Genomic DNA, 14,323 nt, shown 5'->3' on the forward strand with positions numbered 1-14,323 from the left:
AAAGGGGACTCGCATCTCATGCCAGTATGCCTGGTGCTATGCAGGCCATTCCACTGTCAAAACCCCCAAAATATTGACCAGCCATTTAGCCAGGTATTAGCAGACTCAGCCCATCTGTTTTTTTCAGTGTTGCTGCCTTCCACTGGAAATCTGGAAGAGAATATAACTTGTGCCACTTTTTCCTTTCCAAATGTCCCAAGGCCCTGAAGTCCTGTTTTGCTGGCACTTGGACTGCATATTGGCATTTCATTGTCCCCTGTGTAGGAGATCAGTATTGGTGTACTCTGAGGGCTGCACAAGGCTAGAAATTTTCTTGGTGTCATCCTTGACTCAGGTCCCAAGGAGGCAGCAGATGCTCCCATGGGTCGGGCCAGGTTGGCTTATTGGGCCCTCTTAGAAAGGAAATCCCCTACAACTTCATCTTTCTTTTTCTTTTTACTTTATTTTTTTCTTGTTTTTTTTTTTTACACCCTTCTTCCTCTTGGAAGTGGGTGTAATAGAGGGTGTTGACCTTTCTGATTGTAACTTTTCTGACTAGTAACTGAGCCTTCAACCTCTTCATCCTTTGGCTGGCCTCCCATGTACAGAACCTCATAGCTGTTCTCATAGCTGAGGGTGAGTTCAAAATTCCCTTGGGAACATACCAGTAATACAGAGCAACTTGTCCTTCTGAGATTCCCCTTGAGAATCTCAGAATCCTTCTCCTTCTCTGAGTAAACAGACTGTTCATTGCTCTTTTACCAACTTAAAATCATGATAACAAAATGGGGGAAAAACCCATGGAAATATAACCTGGTCAACCCAGAAAAGAGGGTCCCTAGTCACTTCCCAGCCTCTCCACTACTTTTCTGGTGGGCCTAAGAAGGAGATCCAGCACTCAAGATGGGGGAGCCATGGTTCTCTGCCACCCCACACTTGATCTAGACAGGAGCGAGGCTGAATGCTGGTGCACACTAAAGGGAGCATACGCAGATTCTGTCTGTTAAAATAGAATTATTACATGCTTGCCACTGTGGGTTAACATGTCAGCACCATGATGCACCTTCAGTCAGGTGTTCCCATATTCTTCTATGTACCCTACAATGCCTTGCTTAGTGGCTTTAGGAAGGCTTTAGGCAGCTACACTAAATATACATATTTTCTTGCACAGTAACTGCCACCATCCTAAGCTAAAGCTGTATTTTCCACCCCTCTGACTCACAAATTTATCAGTTAGGGCTGTTTCAAACTCAGTAAATGTAGCTGGCAGTGGCAAAACAACTGGAAACATGTAGAAATGGAAATTGGGGCTCATAAAGAAAATTTTATTGCTGCAGAGGGTAAGCACAGCTTGCATGCAAACATAAGCACTCATCTTAGGCCCCAGCCCACCACATGACAGGAAAATGTGTTGCTCAGTTCAAGCAGCTTGAAAAGCGAGGAATAAGCTATCAATCATTTCATTTTACTGTGCCTCATAAATTTGTGAAGTCTGCATTTCCTAGCAAACCATGCAACCCATTTTATGGAACCATGGAGCTTCACAGGAAGCCAGGCACAGCCTGGCCTGCCCCGTTCTATTACATTTTCTTTGTCTTTTCACCAGAATTGCCTGTCATTGACAGTGAGCCTTTTTACAGAAATTAATCCAGTGAAACTCCCCCTCCAGTTATTGGAAACACCCCTGGTGAGTGGCCCAGGTTACTGGCAAGGCTTGTCCTGGACTGTAACACACACTGATGGGTTTTCCTCTGCTACTCACAGTACAGATTCTGCTCTGCAGTTTGATGCATTCATATTAAAGATTACATTGCCTGAATCCTCCACCATGATACTCCAAATTCATGAGCAAAAAGGGGAACACACCTTAAATGCAAAACCATTTCATTTAGTTTAATGAAAGTCCAAGCCATGGACTGAAATAATTATTTTTGTCGCAGAAACAATGATACTTACATAGTTCAAATGAAATACAGTTAAAAATGACATTTACACAGACTTCCTAAAACCTATCCCTTTTCTCTGATATTGTGTTCACCCTTGCACTGCCCCTCTGGGTATGAAGGCTGATACCTTCAGGCCAGGCAGGGAGTCAGAGCACAGTCAGCATCTCTTCCCTGGGAAGAATGGGATATTGATTCCTCCTTCTCAAACCAGGACTGGTGGCTGAGATTGATATTATATTTGATAAGAGCATCTACGTTCTGCTCTTTTTCCTTTGGTCTGTCATGTTACACCTTCATTTGTGAGCTTAGCATGTGTTATATAATAATTCTTTGCTCTCTTCCCACTAGAACTGGCTATAACCAGTTCTAGTGGGAAGAGAGCAGAGAATTAGTATATAACATATATAGGCTGCTTTCCTTAAAAAAAAAAAAAAAAGAAACCTATTTGTATCTTCTTTCTAACGATTGACCAGTGCTAAATCATGGGTTTGCTGATACAATCCTTTCCCTGTGCTTTAAAGCTCCTGCCAAAGAAGGCAGTTTGGGAAGGAAGAAATCATGTTTATAGACTTCGTACAAGGTTTTGCAGCTCTTCCAATTGGAATAATTTGCTGGTGGCCTTTATTGCCTGTTCTGACCCCCTGTGTCTTAATCTCCAGTCTTCCTCTTACTGGTCCAGGTAAGAAATCCTTCAAACACCTTTCCAACCCAAGCTCTCATTTGGTACTTACTGTGTCATGGCTGCTAGACATGAGAACACATGCATATATTTAGATTTAGTACTTGCTCTCAAAACTATTTTCTAAATGAAGCCACTTCAGGCTCCAGTCCAACTCTAAACTCCCAGCTGTGGCAACCGTTGCATCACACATTACTCAACCCTCGTTCACTTTTTTGTTCCAAGGGAAAAATTAGTCACTACAAATAATCTACATTTGCTCAAATAGAAGATTACACACAGAAGTTCATGTTGCCTTCCTTTTGTTTTTCTCCCAGGGCATGTCAAGGCTGCTAACTAATTTTCTAGGAATAGAATTAATCATGTGAGCCAGAGAAAACTCTCTCAAATTTATTTTCTGTATGATAGAAAAAGCTGCTTTGTAAATAGCAGAGGACTCACTCCTAGAGCTTGGAGCTACATTCTTCTGTTGCACAGTCAGAGGATTTTGAGAAGCCTTTAATGTAGACTTGTTTTGCTTATTATTGAGTTTTCCAGTAAAACAAAATGTAGCTTCATATAGTAGCAATCCACAGAGTAGCTAAATGTGAGGTTTTAAGTCTGGGTGAAAAGGATAATTTTGAAATACTTGTGTTAAAGGCTACATTGAAGAGTAAATTTGAGCTGGTTTGGAATCTCTTTTCTGACAAATCCTTGGCTTCTCCCATGCTTATATACCATTTTCTGACTGGAAAATTAAAATACATAATCATTGGTCAATCTGGAGAAAATTTGCCCTACCTTCAAATGAGGTCTTGAGGACTATAAATCCCCAAGTATCTCTTTAAGAAGGGTGAAAAGGAGAACAACATGATGAAGCAATTCTATAAGAGAAACTGAGCAGGTTAAATCAGTGTTGGAAATTGGCTCCAGCCAGTCATTTCAAATCAGGTTATTCTCTTGTATAGATATTCCACATCCTTAGCTCTTCTTCCAAACCTATTCATTTGTAAACCCACTTGCAAATCCAGGACAAAACTGTCTGCCCCCAGACTGCTCCAGTCTTTGGAGATACTTGACAAGAACTGGTTTTGTTCTGTGAGTCAACTTACCCCACAGTCATATCTGAGGGAAATAAGACACTACCATATCCTACACAGTACACTCCAAACCACTGAGATGCCAGCTGGAAAACACCCAGAAAACCAAATTTCTTATCCTACTGAATTAGAACACCATGGTCACTACAAAAGCTAGAGACTGACATTTTTATTCATGTGCATTTCATACACTCACCCTATGAACTATGCACAGCAACAAGCTCCAGTCATGTATCCAACCAAACCTGGAAAAATTTCAAGCACAGCAGCAAAAATTAGGAGACAGAATTATGCATTAACTTAAATTTATGTGTACTGAAATGTCTACAGCTGTATTATCACCTTCCCTTTTAGGTTTCTATCCCAGTAAGCCTTTCCAAATATTCCAGGCAGAGTTTGGCAGCAGGCCATAGCTCATGAGTAATGGAAGAACCTAATGGCTGTGTGCTACCAGTTGCAATGCTGGGGCCTCACTGCTGGAAAAAGGAATTCTGTGTATAGAATGACTAAAATGAAATTGACCCAGAGATGTCTCAGAAAAGCAAAATGCAGAAAAACAAAACATCATGAGCAGAACTCCTGTAGTCTTAGGAAATCACATGCAGCTTTTTATCTTGATTGGATCCATAAAGTCTTTTTCTTAGCATAACTTAGACAACGTTCATCCTCCTTAGAAATAAGCAAATGGGTTCTCACTGTCCTTTTAAGGATCTATGACTCTCACTCCAGACTGAGCTGCTTGCAGGGAGAAGATATTTTCCCATGAAATGCATACCTACAAGAAAAGTGTCAAAAGAGCGTGATTGTAGAAATCCAAGTCTGTGTATTTGCCATGGAAACAGCAGTTTTAAGAAACAAAGTGATGGGAGGAATATCAACTATCACTCCAGTCTGATTTCTGCAGAATGCAGTTATAGCAAACTGGCTAAAAGTAGGCTGCTCCTCATGCAGCTTGACAGACCCTCCAGTTTCATTAGCTGGGTGATGATGGGTCATTTCTGGCTGCTACTTTTGAAACGTCGTAGGTTTCCTTTACTATATTCAGGAAATATAAGGAATGAAGTGGAAAGAGTGAAAAAGGATCTCACCTCACTCGACACTCACCTCATTTTTTTGTGAGGCCAGGAGCAGCCTTGATGCATATTTTATTTACACTTTTGCCTGTTTCTTTACATCCTAGCAGAGGTATGCTGTATAAGGAAGGAAAGGGACTTCTTTGGACATCTCCTTGTCCAAAGCAGTTCAGGCCTAATTATGGTATTCTACTTTTGGAAGCTTTTTGTTTCACACATACCAGGAAAAACTCGACATTAAAAGCACTTCCAGGGTCTAAGAAAGCTTAATGGATGTAACAAACTCAAATTTTAGCACAGGGTTCCCTTTCCAGAGCTGTCACTACTTTTTTCGTCATCATCTCTCTGGTTTTTGCCTCTTACCAGTATTCTTCCTTGGGATGCCCTGTTCCTCTTCAGTCACCTCTCATTCCCTTCTTTATTCTGTTCTTTTTGCTACCAAAGGTGTAGTGGAAGCATCCCACTTTCCCTTCTCATCCCTACTGATGGCAATAAAAGGAAGCAACTATTTTTGCCGAAGGAGAGACATAAACATGTTCAATGCAATCTCTTAGCCCTAGACTCTACCAAACAAGTATGGTACCCACTCCAGAAGAATTCCCAGCACCTGCCCTTAAGGAATGCCAAGGGGTTTGCCTGCTCCCAGAGTTCAGGGAAATGCTGCTTTTCCAGTCACTTACAGCACTGCTATTCAGGAGGGTTGATCACTACATGGAGCTGCCTTCAGCTGCAGGAGAGCAGCCCAGCATAGACATGGGTGTGTGCTTCCAGCAGAGGAAACTTTTGCTCCTCTGGTCTTTTGCCACATTCCTGGCCCCCTTCTAGTTTCCACAGAATGTCATTGATGGATACATTGGGGAATGAGCTAGTATGGGAGCTTGTCAGTAGCACAGGTTTGTATTTCACAGGGTGTTGCTAAGAATCTTTGTCAGTAGCAGACATGGGTGGGAAATCCACACTATCAGGCAGATGAAAAGTGCATCCAGGAACTTCCTGTCCTTCAGGCATCATTACTTAGTCCCCAGCTTGCCACATTTTCTTGAAGATAAAGCCAAGCTTTTCTTAGTGTTGGATTTAAAGCCTCTGAAGGTAGCTGCTGTTTCCCTAGGTCTGTTGCTGATTTCCTGGCTCATGGGAATGGTTTGGTCTCCAGAATAGTGTAAGCATTACCTCAGCTAAACTGTTTTTTAGCAACATCACCCTGAGGCTGGTAAAAGAGGCTGCAATTGTCATTAAAGACCAGTGGCTTCATCACACCTGGGAGGCAATGCTGTGGAAAAAAAGGGCCAAAGTGAGATCTCTGAACCACTAAGTTATTTCTTTTGTTCTAGGAAAAACCTAGTGTTCTTTGATTTATTTACCTATCAAGGTCAGAAGGGAAGTGCTAAGAACAGCTCACTGAGGGTTTTTTTTTAAAGCAACTAGATGATTGCCAGTTGCCATTTATCTGATATAAGCTTTGCCATAGGGATAGGCTGAAGTTAGAGCAAAGCAGACAGCAATCTCCTTCATCAGCTGCTGCTCCTCCCAAGTAAAATAATACATAAATGTCTCTGAAGGCTAAAAATGTGCCCATGGGCAAAGGAAAAGAATATATTGGAATACACTTTCAAAACACAGCTAGTACATGATACTTCAGCAAAGGTATAATCAGATACACTAGAATATTTTGTGTGCTTAGTTTGATCAAGAGTGTTGCTAGGGATGGAATAGGACTCTCTGCCTTAGCTGGATCCCAATCACAGCTGAGCCTTTAGAAACACTCATGATGTAACCATGCAAACTTCTCATCCTGACCTTTTACTGGAAAATCCTTCTGCTGCCATGTCCTTTGTACATAAAGTAATGATTTCTCCTGTTACTACTGTCCTGAGCAAGCTAGAATTCAAAGGAATTATTTTTTTGAGAAGAACACAGTGGTCTGTATTATGTAATCAGAACAAACCTAAAGAAATCTCGCTGATTCATTGAATCTTATTTTAGATGTAAAATTTGAACTTCCTGGATAGACATATGGAAATGTTAAATATACAATGGCTTTAATTTGTAAAATGTGGCCACCTGAAGTCTGATTACATATTTTGTAATGTATGCTTTTAATTTGTGCTAACCAGCCGTACACATTGGATATGAGCTCTTAAATAAAAAAACCCTAAAACTAAAACCAAGCCAAACAATAAGTATGGGTATTGCTCAGTAGTCTTCAGCATATTTTTGGACCTTACAGAGGAAACATTATAACAAGAAAAGGTAGTTTCTCTTTTGATATAGAGGTATTTAAAGCTCTTCATAACTCTTCATAACCTGATAAGAATTTTCTGAATCATTGCAGACTGTCTACAGAAGTGATTTCTTCTTCCTTATCCTGAGATACCTATTTTCCTGTCTTAAGTGCTGCCCTGTGCATCTGCATATGAGAGAGAAAAGCAAAGTGATTTTTTCACTGGACCATTCAACTGGTACCAAGAGGCATTGCAGGAAATGTGAGAATTTATGTCAAATACAAGTGTGTTTGATCTGGAGCAAGGGAAAGCAAAATTCTCCCAGCAGTAAGCACACTAGTGGAATAAAGAGCTATTCAATAACATCTTTCTCACTGTTTTTGGCTGGGGTAGACTTAAAATTTTTCCTAGTGGCTGGTGTGTGGCTGTGTTTTGGATTTGTGCTGAACACAGGGCTGATCATATTGAGATGCTTGTGTTATTGCTGAGCAGGGCTTGCACAGAGCTAAGGCCTTTTCTGCTTTTTGTGCTGCTGCACTGGCAGGGAATTTTGGGGTGTGTGGAAGGTTGGGAGGAGCCACAGCTGGGACAGTTGACGCCAAAGGGCTATTCCACACCATATGGCATTATGCTCAGTGTATAGAGTGGGGGGGAAAAGGAGGAAGGGGAGGGGATGTTTGGAGTGATGGCATCTGCGTTCCCAAATAACCATTACATGTGACAGGGCCCTGCTCTCTGGAGGTGCCTGAACACCTGCCTGCCCATGGGAAGCATTGAATCAACTCTTTGTTCTGCTTTGCTTGCTGCTTAGCTTTTGCTTTTCCTAGTGAACTGTCTGTATTTCAACACATGAGTTTTCAACCTCTTGCCTTTCTGATTTTCTTCCTGATCCTACTGGTGAAGGATTGAGTAATCTGCGTGGGGTTTGATTGCTGGCTGGGGTTAAATCACAACACTGGCATAGAAACTCTCATTTTTTACCATATCACTTTTGACCCCAGGTGCTGAGCAGACAGAAAGCCCACTGAATGAGCAATGTTTTACAGATGTTGTAGCTGCCAGCAGAGGTAGAGGAGAGACATGATGTGGCTGTCCAGTCCTTGGCCTGAATAGCTCTGGGGTAACAAATCCCTATGGATTCAGACTGCTCTGGCTAAGACTGGGAATAGGTTTTCTACTGGTGAAGCCTGAAGAATGAGGATGACAGACCGTGGCTGTGTAGCCATGGTGATCTTATTGAAGTTGTTAAATAATCTGGAGGATCAACAGTAACTCTGCCAAGGTGGCTATGCAGTCTGGTAACTGTGGGGAGAGCAAAGCTGATGCTCTCCTCACAGTGCTTGGGGAGAGTTGAAAGTTACTGAAGGTGGTTCAGGTTATGCAATGAGATGTTCAGGGATTTGTCTGAAGTCACAGTGTTGAGTGTGTGCCGTTAGCAGACGTAAAATATAAAAGTGTTTCTAAAATCACACTCTTTGGTCAGCTCACTCAACCATGAGTAACTCACCTTGTCTGAAGAACCACAGCTGTGACCCTGAAAATAAATTGTGTTCTTCTGCAGTACAGAACAGGGATAACTCTTCTGTTAGCAGAAGGGTACTGCTCTTTTATATAATGCAGCTTGGTGACTGCAATGTGACAACCCTAGGAGTGCATTTGCATCTTCACAATCCATTTCCACCTCCCAGAAAACTGCATCTTTTACCATCTTGTGCTCTCACAGGAGATGAGAGGCTCTCAACAGCTCCTGCTGAATGTGCCAATACCTATAGAGTTAAAACTCATGGAGTGAAAGAATGTGTGTTCAGCAGCACGTATGAGTGTAGACTTCAGAATCTTGGACACTTAATATGGATTGGAATATTGAGATCCAGCTTCTGGTCCAAGCTGAATTTTTAAAATTTCCAAGAAAAGCCCATGAGGCCAGCCCAGCATGCAGTGATTTCAGTAACATGAATACACAACTAATACAAAAAATGTGGCATCTATGGATTTATGCTTACAGGAGTGGGCAGCATTTTGAGTGGGAGTTTTCAGGATAATTTTGAATCTAGTCCTGAGTTCACCACAGGCATCCAAGTGCTGATCTTTTCCTGAGTTCAGTTTACATCAAGACGAGCAGGACTTGGATGTGAACTAATGCTGAAATAAGACTTATAATGAACTTGGGATTCAGATCCAGCATACAACAATCTGAAAAGGGATATCATGAGTTTCTTACAGTGCCAAGATTGTTTTGCTAAATAAAAGCAGTCGTCAAGCAATTTTATCTTTTCATTTAAAGCCCAGGCATGTGCTAATGAAGCAATATAACCAATAAATTTTCATTTTGGAGTATTCAGACAGGGAAATAAATGCTGCTATAGTGAAATTTACCAATCACCAAAAGCCAGACTCTTCTGCATTACTATTTTCTGCACCAGTGAAAATCTGCAGTCATTTCTCTGAATTTAGAGGCAGAATTAACACTTGCAATGAAGTGACACAAAGCAGAATCCAAGCTTTTTTTGCTATTAGGCACCCATATGCATCATAAATGCAGTATGTACCTGCAATATTTTTTTATTAAAGTCAGCTTGCATTTAAGTTGCATATACAGTCAACACTTATTTACCATTCATTTTGTCTTGGGATTTCTAAAAAATATGGGATGCTAAATGCTAATTCATGTAATTGTACTAATTCAAAATCTCAAATATTAAGCTCAAAAAGATAAGCACTCGCATCAAATTGCTTGTGTTTGTCTTTAAATTAAATTGCTCATTAGATTGCCTCCTGTGTCCTACATTCAAAGGTCATGTACAGATTTCACTATGAGTAAGAAAAAAGAGAGGGGAAATAGTCTCCAAAAGAAAGCACAACTGCATTGCATATCTTTTCTAGTACATTGTATCGTAAAATTGCATCTGGTTTACTTACACAGTAGAAACCCGTGCTTTCCAAGACAATAAAACAGAAAAATATGCCATAAAAGAGGGAAATCCCAACCCTTTAGCACACCTAAACTTTTTCACATGGAAACTGAAAGCAAGACACTGTTATCCAAACCTTCTAAACAGCAAAAAAAATCACAGAGATTTATTTGACTGAAAAAAGAGCTGGTGGTTTATCCCCCATGTCTGGTGTTTTGCTTATGAGTTTATTGGTTTGGGGTTGGGGTTTTTTCAAAAGTATTTTCTGAAAAACGTGCAAAGAATTTACCAGCTTCTCCCCTGTGCCCCTGTTAGTCATCAGATTTCCATGAAATGGGGATTTTGAGAAAAGGTGATCCTCAAATGACATGAAGCACACCCAGAAGATGCTGTTCTGTTTGCAGGTGTGTGAGCTTGCTTTCAGGGATGTCTTGTCCATAGACCTTAGTACAGCACTTGTGTCAGCGGCCAGAGGCTTTTTGAACTGATGTGCAATGGCCTCTCAGATCTATATGGTTCCTGGCAGGTCTATTCTGTTGCTGCTTTGTACCCACTTTGAAATTTCATGTTGTACTTCTCTATGCAATTTCTACAGCAATTACCTTTTCTCTTTCTTTTCCTTCAGCAAGAAACTAAGCAGCCTTGCTCTTAGAAAGCTGGAGAATGGCAGAAGAGGAGGAAAGCTTTCATCTCCTCTTTTCTGGCTGCAGTGTTCAACCTTGCAGCTACTAAGCGTAATTTCATAGAGTGATATAGACTGGAAAGGACATCCAAAGGTCATCTGGTCCAAAACCCAACTCTAAGCAGGGCTGAGATCATATTGCTCAGGGTCTTGTCTTTGAGTTTTGGGTCAGGTTTTGAATATCTCCAGGCATGGACATCACTGGTGGGTACAGTGTGAACCTCTTCCTTATCTCTGCACCATTAGCATCAATGTGTGTAAATGTTCATGTGAGAAAAAAGAGAAGGTGTAGCAAATGTTCAGCTTTTTGTAGCACACCAGTTTTGTCAACTCTTTTTCCAATAACAAGGTCATAACCATCCAAAGGGCACATGTGATAAGTCACTTGTTCTGTACATGTACATGTGAAAGGAAAAATAACTAACAATTTCAGTTTTTATCCCTCAGGATTACTTCACAGTACATATTTTTCCACATTTCTATCACACCATTAATCTTTATCCTGTGCCTTCTGCAGACTTCTATTTTTCCTCCCACATAGGCTGCCAGGGTCCTGCTCTCCAAAGGGTCACAGGTTGCAGAGGGATCCACAGAAACAGGAAACCAGGCTTCCTCAGTCAGTTTTGAAACACCAAAACCTGTTTCCTTTCTACAGAAATAAAGCTTCTCAGGGCATCCTCTGGCTAGGCTCACTATCTGAGCAGCAGCCCAGGAGGAGACAGAAGTTACAGGATTTCTTGTTTAGGAAATAAATGTGAGATAACTTGTAGCATTTACAAACCATCAGAATGAAAGAGATCATTTTCTTGCTGCTCCTGTTGCACTTACAGACAGGCAGCACTGGATTCAGCACTCTGGGAAAGCTCTGGACCACAGGACAAGGCGATGAAACCCAGACAAGTCACTCAGACTCAACTCTATCTCTGACCACGATTAGGGAGTCACCCCACTCTGAAATTCAAGCTGCCAAAGCAAGCACCTCACAGGGACCTCCTTTTGCATCTGCAGGCGAGACACTGGGAATGACAGCAGTGAAGAAAACTTCCAGTCCTACAATGTCTACCCCTGCAAGTCAGTCAAATGGACACAGTGATGGTGACTCTGGCAGAGACGAGATGGGGAGCTCATCTCACAGCAAAGGGACCCTACAAAGCACTGCTGGAGAGATCCCTCTGCTTCAAGGGCTCACTGCAAGCCTGGATACAGCTACAGGGAACAGATCCTCTCACAGCACTGGTATCACCAGGAGCCAGCAGGATGCCAACTCCAAAGCATCCGGCTTTGAAACTACCAGGGGAAAGTAAGCTAAGTGTTTTTTTTCTTGTCCTATGTACTGCTTATTTTCCTGTTTCCAGTGGCACAATTGGCAAAATCCTAGCAATTTCAGTAAAATTATTTTTGACCTTAAAAAAGACAATCTAAAACAAGCAAGGGACCGAACTGGCAGCATTTACTCAGGCAAAAGCATTGTAACATTTCTAACAGAGTAAATGCTGCAATGTTTTATTCCTTAGGGTGGTTATCTCAAAATCAACAGGGAAGTCATTATCATATATGGGTAGGAAAGGACTACAATAAATGGCCCCCTGTTTTATGCACAGTAAACAACTGTTGATTTTTTTTTCTTCTTTTTCTCATGGATAGAAGAAATTGCAAATGCACTATTTCATTTTGAATCTATTAAAAAATATTGTGTTTGTAAATTTCTCCACTAAATTGAAAATACAAGCAATTAAATGTACAAAATGCATCAATGCCTGACAATTTGAAACATCCTATTCTGTGATAAAAAACTTAGGAAAAGTTGTGTTGGAGATGAATGTGCATTCAGAGCTCTATAACTTAATACACAATAGCTGTGCATAATAGAGTATATCAAATTGCACTGCCTAGTTTTATAGTTCTGGAACACTCAATTATTTTCTTTGTTCCCCAGTGTCTTCAGTTCTCAATGGGGATATCAACACTGACTTTGCAGATATTGCAAGTTTCCCTTAATGGCTGATATATAATCAGATACTGGTAGAAAATGAAAGATGCAAAGGAATGGTTGCTTTACATAGTATTTATGGAGAGTGAGCTTTCAGAATATAGATTTCTTCTTTTGTTACTACTTTCCCGTGTAGTAGCATCCAAAATCATCACTCCTATAATTTTCTTGCTGTGTGTGGCTGGGAGTTAATGTTCCTTCAGGTGAAAGAAAAGATTCCCATTCACCTGAGCATGTTTTGGATGGTGTGTAAGGAAAATAATGCATAAGGACCCAAAGGAAAGGAGTCCTTTGCTTGGAAGACAGAGCCCAGTAAAGGAGCTGTGTTTCCCAGACAGCTTTCCTAGCATACTCCTCAAGTTCTGAAAGTCATCTGTTACACCACCTCACCACAGTGTTTGGCAGAATGTCTGAGTTCACCTGAGTTACATGGAGTCTCTTTTTACATGAGTGCTGATAGCTACACCTCCACTGAAATAAATCCCAATACATGCTAACCTTGGTCTTTAGCTTTCACAGCTTTCTTCAGGAACAGTGTTCCAATTAAATTAATCTTCAGCAAAACTCTGTGAATCAGCAGATTTCTGCCTTTTACTTGAGATATAAGTACAAGTAGCAAAAAATTAGTCTCTGGTGAAGATGGTCACGTTTTTTATTTATCATAATGACACAGGATTGCAACTGCAGAGAGGCAAAAGAAGCAAATCTTGTATTTGCCAGCCCCTAATTTCATGAGTGGTCAAAGAGCAGCCTGCTGTGCAACATGCATTTTGGAGTCCACTGATCCAATTAGCAATAAAACCAGGATTGCATATCACATTTACAGGATTGTGTAGCAGCATGAAACCCCAGCATAAAATTGAATGCTGACTCCCCATTTTCATGCTCAAACTGCTGAGCTACAAAGCCTCTCCCTCTCTAGCAAATATCTACAGTTTTTGGTGTGGCTCAGTCCTTTTCACAATAAGATTCCTGTGCTACAAAACTTGTCTTCCCACTGTATATGAGTGTTTTTACAATAAGATGTGGTGTTTTGAACTTCCCTTCCACTTTTGCCATGACCTGGACTGTGACTTAAGTCATTCCACTGTTCCACCTTTCTTTCCTTATGGATTAGACCTGGATGAATAATAAACTTGCTTGTGACTCATTTTTCTTTTTCAGCAAGAACATGAGAAAATGCCTAGTCTAGGGTGTTGACTGTTACTAATCACTGCGAAACACCTGAAAAGTTACTGCTGAGAAAATATGCATAAGAAGACAAAAATTTTTATTTTTTAAGTGCGGGTGCCATTGACTACACCCTAAATAATCTGTCCTATATATTTTCTTAAAAAAAATAAAATAAATAAAGTGAAAAAGACACTGCAAGAATTCCAATAAGACACAGTTTTCTTCAAGGTTTTACTCATTTGAAGCCTGAGCAGAGCATGACTTAACAGCAGATTCCACAGCTGTAAAGTGTACTGTCTCTGAGGAAATTTGGAAGAGCAACTTGCTTTTTGAATTTACTTTGAATTAAAGCACCTCCATGATTATAGTCTGTACTCCAACCTGAATTTTTGAGTGACCTTGTAGGAGCTGCATGACTCTGCAATCCTTTATGGCAACCCATTGTGCTAACATATGTGCAGAGATGCTGATGTTGGGAGGCTCCATATTTCTAAATGGAACAATAGAGAGAAATCTGTGAGAGACAAGGAAAGAAAATAAGAAGGAAGACAAGAATGTGCATTTATTTTTAAACATTTATAATTTTAA

General features: G+C 40.7%; 1 protein-coding gene across 1 annotated transcript in view; it reads left to right on the forward strand.

The window, feature by feature from the left end:
• Positions 1 to 11,297: 11,297 nt before the first annotated feature.
• MMRN1 (multimerin 1) overlaps positions 11,298 to 14,323 on the forward strand; it is a 40,235-nt gene continuing 37,209 nt past the window's right edge. Inside the window, exon 1 of the mRNA XM_059471283.1 lies at positions 11,298 to 11,872. Coding sequence (XP_059327266.1) covers positions 11,361 to 11,872 — 512 coding nt within the window. The 5' untranslated portion in view covers positions 11,298 to 11,360. The remainder of the gene's footprint in view (positions 11,873 to 14,323) is intronic.

This window comes from Ammospiza nelsoni, chromosome 4, assembly GCF_027579445.1.
Source record: "Ammospiza nelsoni isolate bAmmNel1 chromosome 4, bAmmNel1.pri, whole genome shotgun sequence".
Taxonomy (NCBI): domain Eukaryota; kingdom Metazoa; phylum Chordata; class Aves; order Passeriformes; family Passerellidae; genus Ammospiza; species Ammospiza nelsoni.